Source organism: Centroberyx gerrardi, chromosome 1, assembly GCF_048128805.1.
Source record: "Centroberyx gerrardi isolate f3 chromosome 1, fCenGer3.hap1.cur.20231027, whole genome shotgun sequence".
Taxonomy (NCBI): domain Eukaryota; kingdom Metazoa; phylum Chordata; class Actinopteri; order Beryciformes; family Berycidae; genus Centroberyx; species Centroberyx gerrardi.
Genome location: NC_135997.1, coordinates 19,033,129 through 19,058,276, shown reverse-complemented (window position 1 = coordinate 19,058,276; position 25,148 = coordinate 19,033,129). Strand labels below are relative to the sequence as shown.

General features: G+C 41.2%; 1 protein-coding gene across 3 annotated transcripts in view; it reads left to right on the top strand.

Moving 5' to 3' along the window:
• The window catches only part of hipk3b (homeodomain interacting protein kinase 3b), a 54,321-nt gene that overhangs the window by 8,675 nt on the left and 20,498 nt on the right, over positions 1–25,148 (top strand). For all 3 annotated transcript variants that reach the window (XM_078286534.1, XM_078286583.1, XM_071907053.1), the window contains exon 2: positions 475–1,777. In XM_078286534.1, coding sequence (XP_078142660.1) covers positions 475–1,777 — 1,303 coding nt within the window. The remainder of the gene's footprint in view (positions 1–474; positions 1,778–25,148) is intronic.

The window sequence follows — 25,148 nt, the reverse complement described above, 5'->3', positions numbered from 1 at the left end:
AGAAAATTTTGTAGCTATGTAATGCAATAGCTCATACAACATTTACAAAGTACGAATGTGATTTATCACCCTTTCCCACAATACTTTTCCAGCATTTTCTGAAAAATGGCACACTGCAATGTAACATGTTGTGACTTAGATTAAGCTGTGATCCTTGAGACATTCTGTGTTAAGACGATAGCATAGGATTATTATGCTACACAAATTAGAGTAGTTGAGGCCCAACTAAAAAATGGGAAACAAAGATGTTGATGTAGATGTTGACTAATCCATAGGTTATCTACCTCAATAAAATGTTTTTTCGGGACATTGTCAGGCTGATCTTTAAATTGTTGACATCTCTGTTCAAAGCTAACCATACTGTACCTTTTAGACATGCAATTGAGTAAGGTGTCCGATGCTCAGAGTAGTACAATAATGCATTTGAGGATGCAGACTAATGATCCACTTTTGTTTCATTCTCTTTCTGTGCAGGTATGGCCTCACAAGTCTTGGTCTACCCACCACACATTTATCAAACCCAGACAAGTGCCTTTTGCAGTGTGAAGAAACTCAAAGTTGAGCCCAGCAGCTGTGTGTACCATGAGAGGGCCCACCCGCGGACTTATCTGAACAGCAGAACCCTTGGCATTGCGCACCCAACAAAACAAGCCCACTCGTTTGTGAACCGAGACTTGGCAGTGGGCGTGAAAGTGCGTGGCCGACAAGAGTACCCGGTGCAGACGGTGGTGGTGCGCGGCGTACAGAGAGAACAGCCCAGTAAAAGAGAAGGAGGAGCAGGCCCAGCTGCGGCCCAGCAGCGTCAGGACGCAGGGGTTGTCCCCTCGCAGGGCAAGGGGCAGCAGCGGACGGACACAGCAAGGGGGGGCAGCAGTGGAGCAACAGGGGCAGGAGGAGGGGGAAGGGGAGAGGGCTGCAGAGGAGGAGGCGGGGGAGGTGGGGAGGAAGAGGGTGACAGGGAAGAGGAGGACTGTGGAGGTTTTAACTCAGCCGACAGCTCTCAGCGATGTGGGCTGAAACGTAAAAGTGAGGAGCTGGATAACCGAGGGAGCGCCATGCAGATAGTGGAGGAACTGTCCATGTTGCCTGCCATGTTGCAAACGACGAATGTGGGGAACACGGCCGTGACTGCGCCCACGGCCGTAGGAGCCGGTGGGGGCCCCTCCAAACAGGGTGCTGGGGGTGCAGGTGCTGCAGGGGGATCAGGAGGAGGGGATGGGGACTATCAGCTAGTACAGCATGAAGTCCTGTGCTCCATGAAGAATACCTATGAGGTGCTGGATTTCTTGGGACGTGGCACATTTGGCCAGGTTGTAAAGTGCTGGAAGAGGGGCACAGGCGAGGTGGTGGCTGTGAAGATCCTGAAGAACCACCCGTCATATGCACGGCAGGGTCAGATCGAGGTGGGCATCCTGGCCCGTCTGAGTGGGGAGAATGCAGATGAGCACAACCTGGTGCGAGCATTCGAATGCTTCCAACACCGCAGCCACACCTGCCTGGTGTTCGAGATGCTTGAGCAGAACCTGTATGATTTTCTGAAGCAGAACAAGTTCAGCCCGCTGCCCCTGAAAGTGATCAGACCTGTGCTGCAGCAGGTGGCCACGGCTCTGAGAAAGCTGAAGAGCATGGGCCTGATCCACGCAGACCTCAAGCCTGAGAACATAATGCTGGTGGACCCTGTGAGGCAACCCTACAGGGTGAAGGTGATAGACTTTGGCTCAGCCAGTCATGTGTCCAAAGCAGTGTGCTCCACGTACCTCCAGTCTCGGTACTATAGGTGAGTACTTTTTGTTTTTTTAACAAAGCATATTTGAGTTCATTGCATTTAAAACTAGACTCTTTGCTGCTGTCCAGACCACAAATGAAGTCAGGTTAAAAAAAAATGTCCTTCCTGAGGCAAAACAAGGAAATGTCTCCCATACTGCACAACATCCTGCCCACTCAGGAGCCACATACCACAAACTCTGAAAAAATGTGACCCTTCAGTGTTTAATAGCAGGGGATAGACTGTTCATGTCCCTGCTGCCTGGGAAAGGAAATGGTGTTGTGAAAACAGACTTCGACACAATGAGAAAAATCGATGTCTGTCTGTATGAAATTGTGAACATCTCTGCCATTGTTTGCATTCAGGGAGTGGCGGGCTTGGCCTCAGGAGTCGAAAGGATTTACAGAGATGTCCTTATGGGCAGAAAACTGGATAGGCAAATATTTGAAGGCTTACTCTAATGCATACTATGGGCAGTTTGAGTAAATATCAAGAAAGATTGGGAGAGACATCTCTGTAAGAAATTGTTGAACGCCATTCCAAACATGACGCTCTTACCAGCTCTGATGTATAACATGTCAGTAGTTTTCTTATGTTTATGTTAGAAGAATGTCTGTGTTTCTGATGTTCTTGGATGTGCACTTGGAAAACCTGCTGGACAAATTACCCTTGGCAGCATCCTATGAGTGCTTTAGTTTTGGATTAGAGAAACAGGCCTGAAATGGTATCAACTGTTATGTAAGAGGCAGGAGTGACCCAGTTCAGTGTCTGGTTTGTACCTCTACTCGGTGCACAGAGAGACTGTTTGTGAGATGAGGAAGATGTTAAGTGGGCCTTTGTGCACCAAAGGTGATTTACAATGAGTTTTTTTTCTGTTTTTTCGGTGGTCGGAAAGCCGCCCTCCATCAACAGTAAATGGTTTCGGCACAGCACACGTTGTGGGAGATATACACGCTAGCTACTAACTTGAGGTTATGACATACGTGTAACGTTTTCAGAACTGCTGTCTATCTCCTTACATGGTGACATGATTAAGTTGTGTTGCTATGACTAAAAGCTCTGTTTCTGGCTAAACCAAATAAAGCCATAACACCGCATTACTCCGTTTAGGCTTCTGCCTGCACCAGCATCTGTCTGTTTGGAATAACTGTTGCTCAGTCAATCTATACTTACAGTGGATCTGGCAGTTCTGTTTTCCATGGTCTCAAAGAGTATCATCAGTCAACTTTGCATGAGGATGGATGCTTGTAGCTAACCACAGCTTGTCATAGTTAAAATTGTCTGTCTTGGCTCTATGCAGAGTGAGCAAAATGGAGAGAGAGACGGCTGCTAGAGTGTCATTTCTCTCAGTAATACACACAAAGTAATGTATTCATCTTTGCTGAGGTTGGTCATTGACAAACATGGATAAACTCTTGCATCACACTGGAGGAAAAATATTTTTCATGCAAAAAGGAGCCTACACTTTGTGGACTGTCGCATTTGCAGTCAAGCTACGATGTTATGCATCATTAAATAAATATAAACTCATTTGTCTCGAAGTGTAAGGATCATTGGTCGGAATATTTCATATTATTGCAGTGTTTTAGTTTAAGAAAAAAGTCTTGTGGGTTCTATTAGTTAAAAGGGACGGGCAGTATTTTTGTCAGTGTCTGAAGCACCACATGGATACAGGCTACCTCGTGCACATTTTTGTTTTCACGGGAATGCATCCACACCAACACTCCTCTATTTCCTGGTCCAGAGATGTCTTCTGGCTCAGAAGAGAGAAAGATTTGAAAGGTCAGCCTTGGTCAGACTGACGACTGGTACGGCTTAAATTCATGTGCGTCATCCAATTCCAGCTTTGTGCCATATGTCATCTCAAGGCGTTAGAGGTTTTGACACGTGTGCATACTCGCGGATACACACACACGCAATGTCTCTCTCTCTCTGTGTGTCTCGATTTTATATCTTTATTCTACAATTTGGATAATCTGTTTAAAACCCAATCTGGGATTTCATTTTTTAGTGTAGATATGGATTATTGATTTGAAATGTATTGAAGAATAGGAATTTAACATGCAAAACAAACTTTCAGATACTTTTTCATCACGGCATAACTCAAAATACAGGTTTAATCAACATGATCCTCATAATACAAACAAACAAGACCAACCAGCAAATGCTTGTGTTCGAGCAATCTCAGTATGTCATATTTGGTGGAGTATGGTGGACCTTTATTTGTTATTCCGGCACTGCTTATTCCTGAAGACATTAAGTGTGTTGTGTTTCAGCTATGCTTGACTTTAATAATTTAGCCTGGATGCAGTATTGTAAATGCAAGGCACTTTGACCTTTGCTGCACATTTTATGTATTCCTAGTAGGGCTGCAGCTATCGATTATTTTAGTAATCGAGTATTCTACCGATTATTCCATCGATTAATCGAGTAATCGGATAAGAAATACTTTTGCTTTATTAAAGAGCAATAGTAAATATACAAAAGAGAAAAGCTGTCCGCACGAAGCTGTCCATACGACACTGTGATTTACTGAAAACGAGGTGAAATAATAATTATTATTGATATTTATTACTAGGCCTAAATATCATACAAGTTCATAAGACTGGCTAATGTACATTTATTTACTATGTTGAAGGGTTGCCCTACACCTGCTGACCCTACTCACTGCAATCAAACTAAACTGAATATACCTGCTGTATTGGACTGGTGCATTTTAGGCTCCAATTGCTACTTACACCACCTGATATTTTGCTTTCTGGGGTATTTTATGCATCACTGTGAGGGGAGTAGGTGTGTGTGTGTGTGGGTGTGTGTGTGGGTGTGTGTGTGTGTGTGTGTATGTGTGTGACTATCATAATAATAACATGAATGAAGCTCAGGCTTTCACAAATTGACTGCAGCATTTTATTTTCTGTGGTTATTTTCTTGAGCAAAACTTAGCTAACTTAGGGACATCATAACTAGCCACCATATTGATTTACGTTCTTAACTAGCCATTACATATCGCCATAATTAACGTGTATTCTTTACTAGCCTTCATCTCATCCCGTTTTAATATTAAGTGCTGACTCCGCCCACCCGGCCAGTTTCGGCGTACGCCGGTAGCAATTACAAGTGGACCCTATCCTACAGTCCCTGCTCTCAGCGGAGGGAAGGAGCTACGCTGTGTGTGGGAAGCGCTGTGACCGTCAGACCTCTCTGGATTAGACAAGCAAGTAGAGAAAACCGGCATCAGCCGAACCAATTTATTGCCAAATGCTTTGGGATTCAACACATTAACATTGCTTCCCATGGTCAGAAAAAGTCGGCAGATTTGTCGCTAGTCGCTTTTGAGAAATAAAGTCGCCAGGGGGGTCTGAAAAGTCGCTAAGTCTAGCGACAAAGTCACCAAGTTGGCAACACTGGATCCGAAACTTTGGACACTTTCTGTCGTTTTCTGTCGTTTTCTCTGGCCTGTCTCTTCTCTTCGCCCCTCGCTATTTTCTCTCTTTCTCCAGCGCGTTGTGCAACAGTAATAATCATCCGTGCGAAACACTGAGTGTGTATATAGTTATATGGATTAAACGAAGCTTCGATGCAAAGAATTTGCATCGATGATTTTTAGTAATCGAGTTACTCGAGTTTCTCGAGGAATTGTTTCAGCCCTAATTCCTAGTAGTTGTCAGATAAAGCGGCTGTTTTGCCTTGCTGTTTTAGTAAGGCAAGGTGTGCTTTCTTAATCTTGATGCTATCTTCCAGATTATACTCCCATTTGAAGGTATAATCTGATGGAGCCATGCTACTTCACCCAGCAGCAACCACTCCTACTGACTCCCTTGTTATTCCTCTCACTACTATCTCTCCTATCACAACAGGCCTATAGAAGGTTTTATATAATGGTCATGTCATTTTGACTTGACCCTTGTAATTTATGATCCACAGGCTAGACTTTATCACTTGGAGCTCTCTGTGTGTCTTATTCCTATCCTTATGATAAATTGAGTTATATAAAGGACTGAGCTATAAACAACACTTTTATATGTGAGTATCTGTAAATGTAGCATCCTCTCAGGGTGAGTGAATATAAAGAGTTCAGGCTAATTCTTCATAGTCGTACTAGTCCCCTAGCAAGGGATCCGTTTTGCATTTTACTTTACATTTTAGGCATTTAGCTGACTCTCTCATCCAGAGTGACTTACAGAGAGTAAGTAGGGGTTCAGTGTCTTGCTCGAGGACACTTTGATGGACAAGTTGGCTGTTGCAGGGTTTGAACTTGTGACCCTCTGGTTATAGGATGATTTCTCGAATCACTACCCCACTCTATTGCCTGATTTAGTACTCCATCACCCAAAATGGATGTTGAAATAGACTTTTGACATCTGAATATTTTTTAGAATGGAAAATGCACAATTTAAAATTGGTATAATAAAAAGCCAAGTCCTGCCTAAAATACACTAGTTAGGGGTCCCTTTGTAAGATAATTATGGCTAATGATTTTGGGATTTTGGGATTAGGGTTGTGGGTGATGTGATAGGGTTATAGAAGTAGCTGAGACCCTGGAAGCTGACATGAATGACGGAGAGCCCAACCTTGAAAGTGCCACAGCGATTTATCAACACTCTTCCAGGGAAGGCTAATGCACTATGGATGCAGAGCAAAAGATAGATAGAAGTTTAATAAAACATGCCATGCATCCCACCCAGCCGAAATGCACTCTAGTGGTGGCAGAGGAACAAAAGTGATTTCAAGAGACTTTGTGTCCTGGCCAAACAGTACTTTGCCATTCTTGCTACCTCCATGCCCACCAGGTGAGTTTTCTAGCATGAGCTAAGTGGTTTACAGATTGTCCTTACCCGACAACATATTATGCTTGTTTTCGTTCACATGAACTAGGCTTAAGCTAGCGTTGTGATTTTGTCCTAGGACTTCTTTCAAATCGAATCACGCCTATTGGTATGATTTTCTTTAGCTATTGTTGCCTTATTCAGATGGGCCTGGGAGCATATCTATATTTACCAATATTGCGACGTATTGGCGTGGCTACGTATAAAAAGAACTAATTTTGATTACTTGATCCGACTCTAAAATTCATGTCAAAAAAGTTGAAAATGCCATTCATAGTCGGTATCTAATACTCTGAGAAGCAACTCCAGACTTTGTCTTTTGATGTCTTTATCAGGAATTCCGAATTTGCTTCTAAGAACAGATCTAGATTCTGTATGACAGCCTGGGAAGATTTAGTGTTATGGATGTCTGATAGCATCTTATTTCGCAAATGTAGCTGAGTGAGGCAAATTTATTCTAGGAGGCATCCTTCCTGTAAGCCTAAATGCTGCAGGGAAGTTTCATCCATTAGAACCAATACTGGTAGCAAGAACTGTAAGTTGTTGATATGCCTCTGCACCAGTGCCACAAGGACAAATTGCTATGCATTTGATGCACTTGGCAAATAAAGTGCCTTGGATTGAAATGGGAATCAATTTCTTGAGTTGAAGACAAGACGAACAGTCCAGTGGTGATGTCACTTGATCTCCTGGTACAGATTGTTATGGCTTTTTGTCTTGAGGCTTGGTTTCTGAGGCTGTGGAGGATGGAGTAGGATTTATGAGCCACATTCAGGTCAATGCTATCTGTTTTAGTGAGGGGCATTTACATGGCATTTGAATAATTCTCACTGCCTGCACAGGGAGCCAGTGAAGCAGTATGCTATGCAGGGAACACATGCAAATAGATGGTTTTTTCTGTCTCTCTGTTTGCAGTCACTATAGATTTCTGACTGAGGTGAGAAGCAAACACTTGCTTTGACCTATTCTTTGGCTGTAGTTCTTTGGGAACAGTAGAAAAAAATACACTTCTCAATGACACTGCAATCATCATTCATTCTCTTTAGGCTACATCTCACACATTCACCAGGCAATTTTGTGTGTATGTGGCATTACACTTGGTTGGTATCATATTTTATTATTTTTAGCCCCGTGACAGCAGGGGCTGTATGGATGGTATTGTCGGCCGGGCGGTCACTCGCTCTGTTCACCACTTTATGGGTCACGTGGCCCGCAGGGAGTTAGATTTCAGACTCTCAAGCGGGAGACCTGAGTTTGATTCTCAGCAAAGACGCTACCACAAAATTCAATGTCGTGGGGCTGTTAGACTCTTAGTCTTGTTTTTTAATTGAATGATCTGTATTTTTAATTGAATGTATGACTTCCATTTGTCTTTCATAAGTTAAGTTGTTTCTCCATCTGATTTTAATACTTGAAAACATAATGGCCAAGTTAAAGGAATAGTTCGCCCAAAAAGTTTGATAGAAATTTTGTTATATATTAATAGAACACACGGCGAGCTAGTTGGCACAGCTTCATAGCATGGAGACCGTTTCTTTAGAGTTCCAAAAACACAGACATACAAACTTCACCAGTGTTTCAGCTGACATTAGGGTGAATAGATGATAGTTTTTTTTATTTTTGGGTGAACTATTCCTTTAAAGTGCATTGTAAAACACAGAATATCACCCTGAATCCATGGCCCATGCTGAAAACACAGGATACAGAGGCCTGCTTTCACTCACTTCTGGTAAATGCACCATGGCATGTTTCAGGAAGTTACTCAAAATAGAACTGTCGTCCTATGCTGTACTTTTGTGGGGGAGGAAGTTAACTGTGCAGCTGCTTCAACTCTATTTGTCAGCTCTGTCTACCACAAGCTTTGGCGACCAACACATTCTCACAAGCCTCCTAAACCGTTTTATTTCTTATGATACAATTTACAACAGTATGTTTTGAGAGGGACATGCAGAATGATGATAAGGTCTGGGTACGAGTTTGAATTGTGTCAGAGGAGCGGGCTCAATGAAGATTTATATTCAACCAAATGTCATTTCAAAAGGCCACGGGAAAACTATCATGTACACAACAACAAGCCATATTAATTAAGTTTAAGAACTCACAACATGCTCACTGTCTTAATTACTTGAAGCTGTTGAATGGTATAGTCTCAACTGCTATATGGTTAAAACTAATGTGACGTTTTTGTCCATGGCAATCTTTCCTCCATTACAATCTGATACGCATAGGGAGGCACCTGCCACTATCTCTTGGGAAGTTCAGTTCGGTTCAGTTCAGTTCTTTATTTTAATCCCAGAGGGCAATTGATTTACAGGAAGGTATAAAAATGTGCAACACATTATACGAAAAAGAAGCAATAAGAGAAAGTAGACTTCTTTTCCTAGAAGTCTAGGATTTCTAGGAAAAGACATTATGAAGAAGAGTATTGTAGGCTCGCCATGAAATCATTCTTGATGTCATTAGCTGAACAATGAGGTAGAAACCTGTTTCCATCAGTTAAAATTAGGGCTGGATATTGTTTTACAATTTTCAGTACCGATACTGATTTTGGTACCTTGAATTCAGTGCTAATATCGAACAATACCTTTTTAATACTTGGTGAATTTTTAACAGATTTGCCCACTAATTGCCTCTACAAATATATAGCCTACACGTCAAAATATTACCTTAGAAAATGTGTATCTATATAGCTATTAATATCTAATTGTAAAACAATTTAGCAATTAAAGGATAAGGCCGGTGTTTTTTAATGCATTGCTTACCGTCAACAAATCCTATGAAAATAACAAAATCAGCAATGATTTTGTTTTGCCAGCAAATCTCGTCCATGTAGCCGGTGCCCAATGCAGCCATGTCCCAGCAGCCATAGAACTCCATTGTATTAAAAAAACAATTAAAAACACGTCAAAGAGCCATGCTGTTGCTCTGGGCAGCATATTTCATCATCACGATGCACCAGGCCAGCCAACTTTTTCCTCAAACAACTTAATAAGCCGGCTGTAAACACTTTGCGATCTCAGGAAAGTAGTTCCGTAGCACCGAAAATAGTCCCCGGCGTAATGAAGAATTTGTTCCCATTTGAATTTGATTTGGTAATAACTACAATAGCTTGACTTTTCGTGGTAACAGTTAGCGATTTTTAAAATTGAAACTTTGTGAGCTGTATTTCAAGGTTTTTAGCTTACAATTGGAGCCAATGACTTCTGGGTTGACGGCTAAAAACGGTACGTGGGAAGTCAGAAAGTAACGGGAGAAGAGCAAACGCATTGTTGATTTTGTTATTTTCATAGGATTTGTTGACAGTAAGCAATGCATTAAAAAACAACGGCCTTATCCTTTAATTAGGCATAGGTGTGTAGACCAGTGTTAATAAAAAGGACAGGACTTAATTTTGGCTTTAATAATATTAATTATGATAAATTTCATGTTGGCTCGTTCTTAGTCCCACTTTGGTTCAGCACTGTGTTCGCTAAATGTCGATACATTTCTGCCTGTGCAAGGCTAAGGTTAACGTTTTGATGTCAGCTCACAATGTTAACGCCATTGTCTAAACTAAGTAGTAGCAAGAAAGTGATGATAAAGAACATTGGGTTGTCAGCATCTAATATTAAATCACTTGTGGTAAAGTCAGGAGTCCTCATGGACAATGCTAGCTGTGTTGAAAATGGACTCTTTCAATATTGCATTGCCCTGGTTGCATTTCACTTTGCTAGAGTCCATTAAAGGTGCATCAAATAAGATTTTTACTGTCCCATAGCACAATACTCACTCGCATCACTCGCATCACTTTCTGTCCCGTACTGCCCGCCCCCCATGTTCAAGCACTCAAAGATGGAGGATGGTACGAGTCAGCGACTTGGGTGGCAAAACACATTTTGTTCTCAAGCTAAAAAGCTAATGACAAAGCAGCATTATTTTGCCTATTGATGTAGACTATTATCTCGTCACTAGATGTTTCTGTTGGGTCTATGCTCTTATTGGTTAGCCTACTCGTTCTATTGTGAAAATGGGACTTTTACTATTATTTGTGTCAAATACTGGCTACCGTAAGCCGTGCCACAGATTCCTTGGTGGCCATTAGAGGTTGATAAAAGTTATAAATTACTTAATGTCCCTTTGAGTGTAACCACCATGTGTTTAACCAGCTGAGCCAGTCTCTGTGGAAAAAGTCATTCCGATCCAAAAAGCGTTCTGTGGAAAGGTTTTGTTGAGTTCTGTCTGGAATGTTGCTGATGCCAATGCACACAAATATGTACCTACTTCACATTTCTGTTTTGCCAATCACAAGTTTAGGTACAACAACACTTATAATAGGCTGTGAGTGGAAGGGCATCTAGATGGATTTCTCTGAAGTTTTTATTTAAGTGTATTTTTGGTACTACTTTGATGATGTGATTTTCCGTCCGTAAAAAAAGCAGTTTGAGTACAGGTGCACACTTCATAGGAATTCTGGCCCTCTGCAGTTAGTACCCCCTCACAGAGAGGAGCACCCAAAACACACTGTGAGGGAACAGCGTTGCTGGGGCGTAGAGTGAAGGGGTGCTTAAAATAGCTAATGGGAAGGTGGCCAGTGTGCTTTGACTTCTATAGATGGTGAAGCGCATAGGCAGCCAGAATGAAATAGGGGCAGAGTGAAATGCTAGAGAGCTCTCACTTACTTGTTCAAGGTCAACCAGCTCTAACGTCAGCTGTTTTGCTTTTTGTATTTCATGTTTGTTTTTGTGTGTTGGGGCAGTGTGCACAGCCCTAAATGTAGCCTGTGTTGACCAGTGAGTGAATGTGTTGATATTTTGATTGCCTCATCTTCTTAAAGGATACCAGTCTTTTATATTTTTTATAAGTTTGTGCCAGTTGTCTAGGTTGCCCCTCTCCTTTATTCTTAGTATTCAGCTTTGTCAGAGATATCAGAGCTTGATTTCCTACAGATTTAGGTGGGGTTTAGTTACTCTTTAATTTCAAGCTAGGTTTGACACCATAAAGTTTGTATTTTAAAAACGAGTAAACAAGTAAAATTTGATGTAAATCTAATTACATACAATGTGCATTTCAGAATAATCGAGGGAAATGTAAACTAGACACAGATGGTAGTAAATGGGCTATAACTCTAAAATGACACTGGTATTCTCCTTTAACTCAATTTTCAAATCTTTTTTATCTTTTATTGTGCTCTCAGATTTAATTTAGTTTGTGCTGTTTTGAAATTCCGCCTTTGAAAATCTTGAGCCATTTTTGGTAGTGGTGCTTTTTAATTAGTTTACTAATTCCCTCTCTTCAAACACAGTGACTGGTCACCCATTGGCTCCCGCAGCCTTCTCTTTTCTAATGTCTGTTTGTTGAGTCTGAACCTCGTAATTGTGGGCTTCAGATTGTAGCTGAAATGCCAATGAGACACAAACATTTATTATGCCCTGGCATCCAGACTGTGGGCCATTCTTTTTCTGTTGTACTATGCAGCCAAACTTGCTACAACTGTAGAATGGCTTTGTTGCTTTGGTTTAAAGTTAATTACCTCTCTTGGTGCCACTCCTTTTTATTCATTTTATATTTTACTATGTACCACTCATTTTACTGCAGCAGTCATTCTGAAATTGAAATGTATTGTATTTGCACACAGTCTCTTAAAATACGTCCCTGCTGTTTTGCAACAGTTCAACATGGACGTCATCCAAAGTTCTAGGTTTAGATTATCCGCAGACGACCAATACCTCTAAGTAAACCACAAGCTGTGGTGGCCAGGGGTGGAAAACAGGGCCAGTCTTTTCTGACCTTTTGTTGTGGTGGTCACTTATTTTTTTGGCTTCATTATCTCAGGTTCACTCAGGACTCTGGTTAGGCTATTTTATAATAACCACGTCTTTAACTGTACTTGAGTGCTGCCGAAAAATTTCTTATGCCCAGATGCTGAGAAACTCAGATTTGTGCGTATGTGAGTGCATGTGCGTCTTTTTTTTTTCTTGGAACTGTGTCTTTCTCTGGGTTTAGTGGGGTGATCTGTGTTTCTAGGTGTTTGCATGGCCAAAGTATTTCTCTTCAGGTAGCTAGCATTAGCAAGTCATCTTTCAGTTTGCTAAGCAAGCTCATCAATCATTCATCAAGGCCAGTTCTCAGCATACTGGTGTTGGCAGCAGAGTAAACACAGCCAATCGCATGAAGTGCTACAAGTGGAACAAGGCAACTTAATCCTGTCTTAATTTACAGTCCTCTTTTAGTACATATATAACTTTATTATTTCAAACTTTGGAGCCCCCAGTGATTCTCCTCACGATAGATGTTGACATTTCTTCCCTTAATTTGTTAAACCACTTCAGGTTCCTTATTCCAGTGAATATAATTATATAGTTACATATTAACCCAATCTTAAGAGTCAAAAAGATTGAAATTATTTTATTAACAAGATCAGAGTTTTGACTTTTTTTTTTACTTCATGTGTTGAATATGAAAAGGAAGCGATTGTCTCAAGGTTTTCATGGACATCTCAAATTAAACTTGTGCTCACTTACTACAAGCTAATTTTTAATCAATCCAAGTTCATGTTGAAGAGAGACAAAGAAAGATAGCCTACATCTGTGCTTCTCACACACAGATATTAGGTGCCAGCGGGTCTCATGTGCATGCCCTATTCCTGTAGAGAAATCTTTGGCAACCATCCTGCAAAGTTGCAGATATTTTTGACACCGGCAACCTTGAATTACATTATGTGTACTAATTTAGATTGCTGTGCATTTAAGTGTGAGCTATTGCCAGTGTGTCATGGTAGATAGATTGTAAATCTTGTGACATTAATGAATGTGCCGGAGTGGGCCACTGCAGTTCACTAGGCCTACATAGTGTATAACTGAAACCATTGCTTCAAAATGACTACCTGCCTTTCTAGCATACCTGTCTGAGTTGGTAGCTTGGTGGTTGAGAAATAATGACGGAGGAAATAAAAAGCTCAGATAGTGCTTCAAATTCCAAGCTCAGCTTCATATTCCAGGAACTCTGTGGCAGCGTTGTTCTTTTCAGAACTGATGGGTCCAAAGAACTGAAGTCACACTTAACCTTGAAAACGGCATCCTTGATGACTGGAGGCCATGCAGTCGGCTGTTGATAGCTTGCTCTGTTTGCTATGTGTTCTGGTAAAAAGTAGGCTTAGCAGAGACTCTGCTTGTTCAGTAAGCCAAGGGCTGTTTACCAAAAGTGTTCATATCCGTAAGTAGCCTCGTTCTTTCCTGTTCTTGATAGCCTACATTTATGTCTCTCCTAGAACTGCAAAGTGTCTCATTGGAAGAATTTTGTTCCCTTACATAAAAAAGTTACTCAGCAAGCTGGACCTAAAATCATGTGTCTGACATCTGTCATAGAGTTTCCATAGAGTTGTGCAAGGAAACAAAGATATGCTTTGACTTGAAATGTGTCTGAAATTAGCCCCTGTGTACTTCTCTGAGGGCAAGGGTTCTTGCCCAAATGGGTAAATTCAGGTCAATTGAAAAGCCTGCAGGTTTATTAACGGCATGGACTATGCGCACATCTTTTCAACACACAGCCCCATACTTCATAATGGTGTTTAAATTGGTTCCTGTTAAATTTATAATATTGCAAATTTCTCCAAATTTAAAATGTTGCTGTTTATCCCCAGTAACTCCCAGTCAATACTAAAGTAGTTGTTCAGCGATCCCATTATGATGGCTCCAGGAGATGCACAACATTTCTGCCAAGTCCTGTTTTTTTCACGGCTACTTCTTCTATACAGGTGATTGTGAAGGTGACATACTTGTGGTTTTACTCATAGAGGATGTCGATTGGGCAGAATTGCTATGGTTTCCCCCACTCATAGTCTGAAGCTTTAGGCAAGAGTAGATAATCTTAGTTTGACTGACTAGTTAGTTGGCATCTTCCTGTTCATTAATACCATATGTTAATTTTAGGGACAATATGAGGCACGTGCTTATACCAAAGTACAAATAATAAAGATTTCTACTTGTAGTCATGAGTTATTTAACCTAAATTTAAGTTACACTCACTCTCAGTATAGCCTTAGTCTGAATGTTCAGGAAGAGGAATCTGAGGTTCATTAGGGCACAGTATCTGTGTTGAGATCTATCTGTGTTGAGCTTTTGTAAAATGTGTAAGAGGCAGATGTTTTTTTGTCAGTGTGCATACATATGTATGTGATCCTGACACAGTGAATAAGACACACTTAACACCACCATCCTCTTCAGCTCGTTTGGGGCCTACTCAGGATTTAGCTCAGAAAAAGTGCCATGCTAAGCCAGATTTTCCATGCATCTTTGGTGTACCTCCCCCACCGTAGAGCACAACTGATCACAGGACCCCATACCAGTGCCTCCTTAACTCTATTGGAATAGGTTCTATGAATACCATTAGTAAAGGGATTGTATTGGTTATTGTATAACTCCAGCCAAGGCCAAAGAACGCATTCTGAGGGCTGTTATTTCTGAAAAGCAGACTTCTATTTCACATAACAGACTACACAAATGTTTCACTTATTATAGCAAAGATGTTACTCCTTGGTTGCTGCAGACAGTCCTGCCTGCTTGTTTTTGGTAATTAGCAGTGTAATAGGCTAAACGGGATAATATCTGATTCGCATCAGTGTCTTGATTCACCCTGTTGGGACTTATTTTGCGATATTGACTTGAAGAACCCTTACATGTTTTTGCATCTATCTACACATTCTTGTTCATAATGCGCGTTTGGTTGTCCAATTTGTTTGGATGTCTGGGGGTCAAATTAACAACTTCTTCTGTCCATGCTCATTGTGTCAGTTGTAAAACTTCAAAAATCCATTTAGAATAGGGAGAAATAACAACCTTTATATAGCATGTGTGGTACTTTCCTGCAATATGATTTGAGTTTGAGCTAATTTTTACTTTTCTGAGTCTGTGTCCTGGTGCCTCAGTAAGACAGATAGGAGATTTGTTGTTCACACAGGAGGGAATAACTAGGTTAACATATGGTTGAAGGGATGGAAGGAGGGACGATAAGTGGGAAACAAAATGAGGAGAGCAGGTTACTTGTTTGGTCTTATGGGAATTTCCCTAGACATCCCTTGGCATAGCCATTTAAGCAAGGTTTTTATGCACACCAGCTAAATAACAGTTTTTCTGTTTAAATTTATGTAAACATCTTAGAACATGGATCAGAATATTGTCATTTTGTAGTTGATCTATCAAATTTGTTGCAATGTACTGTGATGCATTGGCTGTGATGCACCGGCAGCTTGCAAACAACACTCAAGAGACAGAGAAGGATGGAAGCGATTGCTGAAACGAGCTGTGCATTGGCTTTTGGATGTTTTTCTCTCAGTTTAACATCTGTCAACTGTGCCGATCTGTTCTAGCTCACATTTTAAAGGGAAATTCCACCACAAAATAACATTTAGCTTGCCATCGCAGTATCTGAATTTGGAAGAGGTTTTACATCAAAATGAAATAATCCTCCTTCCTCTGGCTGTTGGGGGAGAACTGCAACAGGTTGGAAATTTGAATTTTCTTCTCCTCGCCCTAAGGGAGGGCGTTGACCTCAAACTATCAGTAGTTGGTACAGAGATTCAGAGATGTATGGTAGTAGCCTGAACTACTTGTCCCTCTACAGCCAGCCGTCTTTAGCCAATATCCAGAAATTAATGACTTCCAGTATGAGAGATGACGATACACTGGATGACATTACATTTGGTGAGCTTCTTGAATTGTATAGGCCTATAAGGAAAGGAAAGACGAGAAGCAGCAACTCTCGCCGCTGGAGAAGAAGCACTTCCACTGATGCTGCTGGGCCACCTCGATTAAACGTGACTGGTGGTGTTTTGGTGGCGACTGCTCTACAATGGCAATGGAGATAGACAGTGTCTGTTGTAATGAATGGGTCTGTGCTCAGTTTCTATTGGCATCAATGACAGATGAAGAAAAGGATGAAGAGGGAAGAGTCTGTCTGTCTCACATCAAAGTTTTGAACCGTATATGAACAGAGCTGTCTTGGGAACATTTTTCACGATCCTCAAGCTAAACTGCCGTAGGAGACCTAGACCTGCAAGGCCCGGAGGAACAATGACTACCAAGTAAGTACAAATAAGAAAATATTTTCACACTAGGATACCAAAATATAGATAGCGTGTTTTGTTGTCGCTAATGTTAACCTAAATCTTGTCCAGTACAATTTGTGTGTGAATTTCTCACCATGGTTAGACAGTGTGTTCATTTGCTATATTAAAATCATTACTAACACAAATGTATATGTTAGATGTAGCAATTTGGCTAGCCTGTGTAGCTGCTCTCTGCCAGCTTTCAAATCACCATCACCACCTACATATGAGCATATTGATTATGCACTATCATGTATAGCCAGAAATGAATTTGCTGGCTAATATGGGATGTTAAGACAGTTGTAATTTTATTGTGCTAACTAAAATACGTTGCAATTCAAAATTCACAAAAAGTTTTTGATGGGCTAACTGCCAGCTGGACTACCACAGGTTTTACAATGAGTTGACATGGATAAACCTTTTTCATTCATAGCTTAGCATGCATTATTTTGAGTCATCAAAGCTGGCCAATACATTTGATTTATTGCCCAATTAATATTGTGACATATTCTTTGATCAAGTAGGCTGATCATTTCATTTCATGGTTTTTTCACAACTTCAAGAAAGCTACACCAACATATAAGAGCTGGCTTGAAAATGTAGTGAGTGTGGAATACAGATTAATTTACATGTTTACTGATTTTGTTCCTCTGTTCTACCTCTTACTATAGGCAATGCCTCTTGGTTGCATACAGGCTCTTCCTGGAATGGCTCCTCCATGGTGAAAGACTGGGTAAAGGAACATGCCTGGTACTTCCTACCTGTTTGGTCCAATCAGATTGCGAAAGATTCCCCTCTCCTGGTGGACAGTATTGTGTGGAGGTGGATGAGGCACTCTGCCAACTGGATTGACAGTTGCTTACAGTTCCACCGGACACAATTTTCAATGTGGAGTACTGTAATCTATACAGATGGATGCAGTGCAGACTGCCTGTCCACAGCCTAGCCGCTGTGTAAGCTGTCAATAACTGTGATGCTTCTAAGAATAACCTGTTGGCCAGTTTGAATGAGTGAAAGAAAAATAAAGCTCCATTACATCAATTTTCCATCAGTTCATTGCTTTTCATGACTCATCTAGTTGTATAGAATCGATGACCTTTGCTATTCAACGAGTTAGGATTCACATCTTTTTAAAATTTACTTCCACTTTTCTAAGGTTGTTACACCTTGACAAGGCTCAATTTATTAGGCCTTGTCAAGGTGTGGCAGATGTGATCACCATGTGGCAGATGTGATCACCATGACAAATACCAGGTAGACGGCATTATTGGAAATGTAGATCTTTCCATATATTATGGAAAAAATGACAAAAATTAAAATACAAATGACACTCAGAAGTGTACAAGAATTACAGTAGCATAAAACAGTTTCCTCTACTGGATGAAATGCAAATGACTTCAAACATTAAAGTATAATAGTAGAGATATAGACTACAACAATAATTCTAACACAAAGAAAGGCAACTTGCATTTAGAAACCTCTTAGTTGGACTGAGTGGTATGGTGGATGCAGTGCTAACAGGCATAGTACTCTCTTGTGCTGTGGAGGATGTGCAAGGTCTGCTTTGTTGATGCTAACATCACAAAAACATGTACTTTGGTTACAGAAGCTGTCCATTATATAAACAGTGCGTGGAGCTCAGAGAGTGAAACAAACTTTTTCAGCTACTGGCCACACTAGTTGGAATCAAATATTCAACCTCAAAGCGATGTCAACCTGCTGTCTGGTAGAGTAGACAAACTTACAGACAAGCTTACAGCCTCTCATCTCATTCTACTCTGTGGATGGATGGAACAAAGAAAGGTCTGCGGTGAAATGTTCCGTTAAGATTGCATCAGCAATTTGTGCAGCTGTGGAGGGAGAGAGACATGTTTTAGATTATGCAATGTACTGTATATAGGGGGCTTCAGAAGCAGAGGGAGGGAAACTTATGTTATGATTGTTTGTGTCATGTATCGCTTGGCTCACCTTCAAGCACTATATGGGAGGGGAGCAATGTTTTCGGGTCAAGTGAAGTTGGCTGGGTTTGTAAGAAGCCAGTGTCGCTAACTAGCCTGTATTCTCTCAAAGAATATTGTGGTTCAGGTGACTGATGGGGAACCGAAGGCTTGGTGCCATTGAGGAAACTGTGCCAATGTTTCCAGAACCGATTAGATTGAAACACGCTTGCCTTATCAATTCTCGTTATTAATTCCCATTATTCTTCCTGCCCTTTTTTTTAAATAATGGAACAAAATGCACTATTGAATTGACTTGCTCTCCATTCTTCCCTCTTCAGCTGTGTGTGCGAGTGACTGCAAGGTTGTGAGGTAATGTAAAAAGCATAGGGGCAGGAGAGCATGTTGGGGAGCAGGTTCCTTGTAGCTGAAGCGCATAGCAGCAAAGTGATCATGGCAAATATTAGAAAGAAGAGATCAAAACTGTGGCTACGCTTTGAAAAGACACTTTTTTGCTGCTACACGCTTCAGCTTCAAGGCAGCTGCTTCTCCTGCCGTGGAGACTGAACACACTGCTCCCCACGCTCACTACATCACATCACAACCTTATACTCACTTGTGCACACAGTGTATAGTTGTGTGCTGTGTGCAAACCTTAGGAGGCTGTAGTCATTTTGGAATCAAAGTATTGGACGGGTAGAATTTCAGTCAGTTCAGTTATTTTTGGGGTGCTGTAAACGTAATATAACGGCAGTCGTCATTTAATTGACAGGTCTCTTTGACAACAGTGTCAGTTTTCAGCTACTGCAGGACCAATGGTTGCAACTGAATTGTTTTGTACTAGGACCAGCCAAACTGTTTTGATTCAAACATCAAAACAATACAACAGTAGAACAGCACAGAGTCCTTGGGCACTGGCCCCATGTCAGCCCACTGAGTGGTTTACATCTGTAAAACGTGACTAAAACCATGTATCCTTAATCTAGGGTCTAGGCAGATCAGAGTGCAAGGGCTACCTCAGCCTTGTTTCAGACCTCTGTGTTCTAATGAATAATGCAGAATGCAATGAGGGTGTGTGGAATTACAGTTCCTAGAAGAGACGTGCAGCAAGCCTCCATTCTTCCATCATGGAGCCAGCCATTTTGTCAGTTTACCCTTCTGTCCGCCCGGCCTAACAGCTGAGCTCATGTCTGCTGCGGTGTAGACCAAATGAGTTTATCAGAATGATCTTACTGAAAGGCCTACGTAAGTATATGTCACAGCATTCAGCCCTCTTCTAATGTGTAGCCTACCTTGTTTGTTGTTGTCTATGAGCTGGTTGGATGTCACTTTATACTCAGTTCCTCTCTCTGCGGACAGAGCCGGTGTGGATCAGAGGCCTATTTTTGGAGTGTGAGATCATGGCCATGAATAAGAAATGGCCATAGAGATAATTTCTCTCCTCTGCCTAGGCTGTTCTAGCAAAAATAACACTCATGCCTGCACAGTTGACAATTCAACAGAGATATAAAAAGTGTGAAATAACATTTAACAGCAACCAACAACCCTATGTTTGGTTAATGTCTTCATTACGTATTAAGCAGATTATTTTATTGATGACTGTATTTGCTTGTGTCAGCAGGGGAGGAGGTTGTGACTGAATCTAGATTTATGATATCTAATACCATGTTATTTAAGATTGTTGCACCCTGGGTAGCCTTAACTCTTCTCATGCTGACTTGCATTAATATAATTCAGAATTGATCCAACAGAGTAATGTCAGCTACTGGAAACCATCCTTGAATACCAAGTGGACTTGTTTCTTTATCACATAGCATTTTGATATGTTTATTGAGGTAGTTGGATCCTGATGGGGTTTTGTTTAATTAACCAAGAGAAATGTAGGATTCCACTATGCCAAGTTTGTATTGCAGGGCTTTCTTCCTGCGTAGTCTAACACAATTTTAAGGTTACCTACTGTTGACATAAGACAGTCTAAATCGTGGAACTTGTCAAACCGACACCATACTGTTTCTGTGAGTGTTTGGTCTGTCAGGGCTTTTTGAACAAACAAATTATACTGAGTTTTTAATAATATATTCCAGTTACATTTCAATATTACTTATAAATTCAGATAGGGCTGCGTGTACACTGGGAGTGCCTCTCTTGTCCCAAAGAAGTGTAAATAATTACATTTTGTGGTTTGCTGACATTTCTGCTAAACACTTACCTTTGATGTTTTTGTCTCTTTGATTTTTTTTAACACAGGCCTTTTTTTCTGTCCCTGGTAGGCTTGCGATCAATTCAGACATTATTTTGTGAATTGCCTTGGTATTTAAGATCTTAATGCATTTGTGGTACCTGCCTACTGCTATCACAACCACCACAAATGTCATTATAGTCCAGTGGCACAAATAGATGGTACCAATAAGGCAAATAAACTTTAAATGGTGAAATGTGACAAGCCATTCCTTTGTGACAAAATATATTATGTTTTAAGGTTCTGAATGGTAAAAACATAAAAAATGCTTAGGTTGGGGGAAAAGTGTATCCTTTAAGCATGTAGTTACACCTTTACTTGAAACACGTTTGTTGGTGGCATGTGTGTGTCTGTGTCCTGGCTTTCCATGAGATATCAGCATAAAAGATGAACAATGACGACCCAAGTTCTGTCCTGAGTTTGAGGACTCCTTCCCAAGCTCATTTCCCCCGCGTGCTTTGTGATCCAGCCATGCATCATGTTTGTGTTTGTTCTGTGAACATAACATAGGCGTATGCCTCAGCCTCTTTGGGGATGAGAGACAGACAAACAGAGAGGGAGGAAGAGAAGGGAGGGATGGAGGAAGGGAAGCAGCTGTTTGAGGTGAAGGAGCATGCTGTTGAACTCTGTGACCAGGAAATGGCTTGATTTCATTGGCCAAAGACAATCCACGAGGGAGCAGTAAAAATGTAGTGGAATCTTGAGGCTATGTGGCGAAAACTGCCTTTTTTTACTTGGGATATGAGAAAAAAAAAATGGTAAAAAAAATCTTACCTTTGCTGCTGCAGAGATGGAGTTTATTTTGTTATCCCTTCTGAATACCATACAGTGTGGACGAGTTATACCTGGCACAGTGGTGTGCCAGTGCTGGGCTCAGCACTAATGCTGTGCTCAGCATTGTGCATCAGGTTTGCTAGCATTGGCATTCGACTTGCCAGTAGCCTATGCAGAGTTTGTTATTCATAGTTAGGCCTGGCTCTATAGCGCTTCCACCAAAACATGGTACATGTTGCACTATATCTGCATAAATTTATGAAAAGAAAATGTATGAAAAGTAGAGAATTATGTTTCTGAAATCCCCTTTACTGTTTCCAACCAAAATGAGCATCCCCTGCCCCCACCCTTCAGTTCTCTGCTCGTGCAGGCTAATCTAGTTGCCAAGTAAGTGCTCTATGGTATTTAGTGAGCGGTGAGGGAGTGGGTGAAACCCTAGAAGTGAGTTGTGCACTGGGGAATGTTTTGAAAAGAGGGTCTGACAACGTTGCTAGCAGGCACAGAAAGCTCTTTGAAGATATGTCTTTTTTCCTCTGTGCAGCCTCTGAAGGTGTTTTTCCCGATAGCACGTAAGGCTCTGTGGAAACCTTTGAACACAGTGACATTTTAGACAACTCTCATGTCTCACTCATACTCAATTCATTTTCAACCGGTGGGCAGCACAATAGTATCACACAACAGACCTGATATTCACCCTTTTTTCCATGTGACAGAGGAAAAACATGTTCAGTATTTCTAGTTTTCTCTTGGTGTTAAGGCCTGGGAAACAGATGTGAGTGTAAGTAATGGGTGGTAAAAGGTTGGAAGTCGTTCCCTGTCCTTTTCAGTTATTGGTTTTGGACTGTGATTTTGGGCTGTCAACTACTGTCCGATCCAGGAATTTCCCAAACATATGGTTGTTTGGCTAGAAAGCTAATCTGTGTACAATGTTTATGTAATACCCTCCTTTTTGACTTCAAGTGATTCCCGCTTGCAGTGACATTGAATCAGGTTGATGTTCCTCCAGTATTTTCCTTGGGAAAGCTACCATGCTACTCAGTATGCAATGTAATAATATTGAGAAATGCATTTTTCCATCTGTTAGTCTGTTAATACCCAGCTTTAAACATATCTCTTGACTCCAGACGTCACTCATCAACGCTCCTTGACATCAATAGGGTGTTTAAAAAGATATCTCTTGGTTACCATAAATCTGAGAGGGAGCTCAGTGGTCCATACCATGCAGCACAGTTTAAGGTGTTGGCACTCCCTTCTCTGTCTCTTCTCTGAAGTGACAATGGTCCATAATGGTCCGTAATAAGTCTGGCCTCTAGCATGCACAGATCAAACATGTGAATCCTAATATAAAAGGCCAATGTTGTTTGATTCAAATGTCACTCTGTGCTAGAGGCGGCGCTGGCAGGTGCCACATGGATGTGGATAACGACGCTTGTGCTGCAGGGCAAATTGTGGAGACGTCGTAATTGTAATTAAAACAACAAAATCAAACTTCTGCGTTTCCATTTTTCACACTTATCTGTTTTGTATATGCTCAGAACCTGTCTTTGACCAGCTTCCTCTTGCAGCATGGTATGGAGTCAAGAATTCCTTTGTTTGTTTTTACATGGGTCGGGTTCAGACTCAAAATGCAAGTAAATGACAGAAGCATTTGGGATGCCAGGTGGCACGATGACGCCACAATGGCACTGTTTACATTTCTTCTTGAACTAATTACAGCCACAGTACGTTTGAAGGAAAACGGGAAGACAAACGTGCTTAGCCCCCCTCTCCCCTCCCTTACCTACTGAGCCAGTGGCAATTGGTGTGTGGCTGATTGACAACATGGAGTGAAGCCCACTTGCTCTAAAGTGTACCTCAATTGGTCAGATGCCGAAGCCACAAAATTCACTTTGAAAGAAAATAACAGAGCAATGGTGCTGCCAATATTATAGAGATTCTGACATATTCGCTTACTCATTCATGTTCACCCAAGATGGGGAATTCAATTTGTTGAATTCAAACAAATTGTCAACTTGTCTACAGTGACTTTAATTGATTAATTGCTAGAATAGCCTAATCGTCAGAATAATTATCAAAATAATTGTTTGTTGCAGCCCTTAACTGAGGTCAATGGACTATATCAAACTGTCTCTGGCAGTTGGCCACTGATTACAAGAGGCATTCTGTCTAGTGCCAGATACCAGATAGTATTCTGGTAATTGCAACCCTTTTTGTCATTTATCTACACTCTTGTCTTGGTTTATGGGATATGTTATAGTGTGCTCTTTTTCAAGTGGTGTGTATGCTTTTGAGCATATAATAGGGAGTTCTCTGTACTTTCAGTGATAACGGTGGTTCAGTGATCACTAATAAGACAGGCAGCTTCGCCCTCTCACCATTTAATGATGCACATGTGGCACTTGCGTGTTTTTGTGTACACATACTGTTCTTCTTTCTAAGGTGGACTGTCCATCTCCTCTGGGGCCTGTACACGTGAGACTGAACGATCACGAGGCTTCTGCTCGTCTAGCATTCAGTGGCCCCTCGGCTTGCACGTCATATCCTCAGGATAGAAAATAGATTTGGTTTCACGGGAGGCCGGTGAGGCTTGAGTTGCGTTGATCAGGACAGAGCCATGTAACCATGGCAACATCCACTCATCCCCCCAAACGAAGGAAGAGAGACCTGCTGTTTTCCTTTTGGCTTTCTTTAGTTCACTCCCTGGTTTTTACTTGTTGCACCACTGTTCTGCCATCAGCAGTGGTAAAGTCATGAGAGACAGAAACATAAAAAGAAAGATGTAGAAGACAACTCAGAACTGTCTTCTGTGTACCCAGAAGCGTTTTGCGTCATCTTGGGTGGAATGTAAAAAAGTAATAAACAAATGAAGAACAGCTAGGCAAAGGATGACTCCTTCTGAATGTTGCCATTTGTTCTCTTGTATGCTTTCTTGATTATTTTCTTGAAAAGAGAACTCTGCCTCATGTTTTTTGATTTCTGTGACTACCCAAGCCACCTGCTTTTATTGGCGTCATTGTTTTGCCTGGTGTATTTAATCAAACTTTCAGGCTGTGCGATTTGTGAGACAGCCTTGGCTAATCTTAAGGATGTGTCAAGAGCTGTGGAAGATGAAATGGTAGACAGTGCAGCAACCCCTGTTTAGCCCTCTGAGATGTTAACGGTCAGCCCCCCATGCTGACAGGTTGTATAACACATGGATAAGAATAGCACCTCTGACAAGGCCAAAATGCTGAGCTGTGTTGCGTCACAGCACAGTCCCATTGTTTTTAGATTAGTAGCCCTATTTTCCCTAGTTAACTTTTTCTTGGAAAGTCACATATGGCACCCAAAGACATTTGTAGGACATGAGATAATTTTTTTTTAAATCAACCACAGCCATTTTTGTAGGGGGCAAATGTAAAGTAGCTTAATTATAGAGGAAGAAATGTGGAAGGATTAGGTTATTACATTGTTCCGAAGGTGTTGTGCCATTTTTTCATCATTACTGACATGGCTCAGGAGGGGGGCGGTCTATATTTAGGCATTT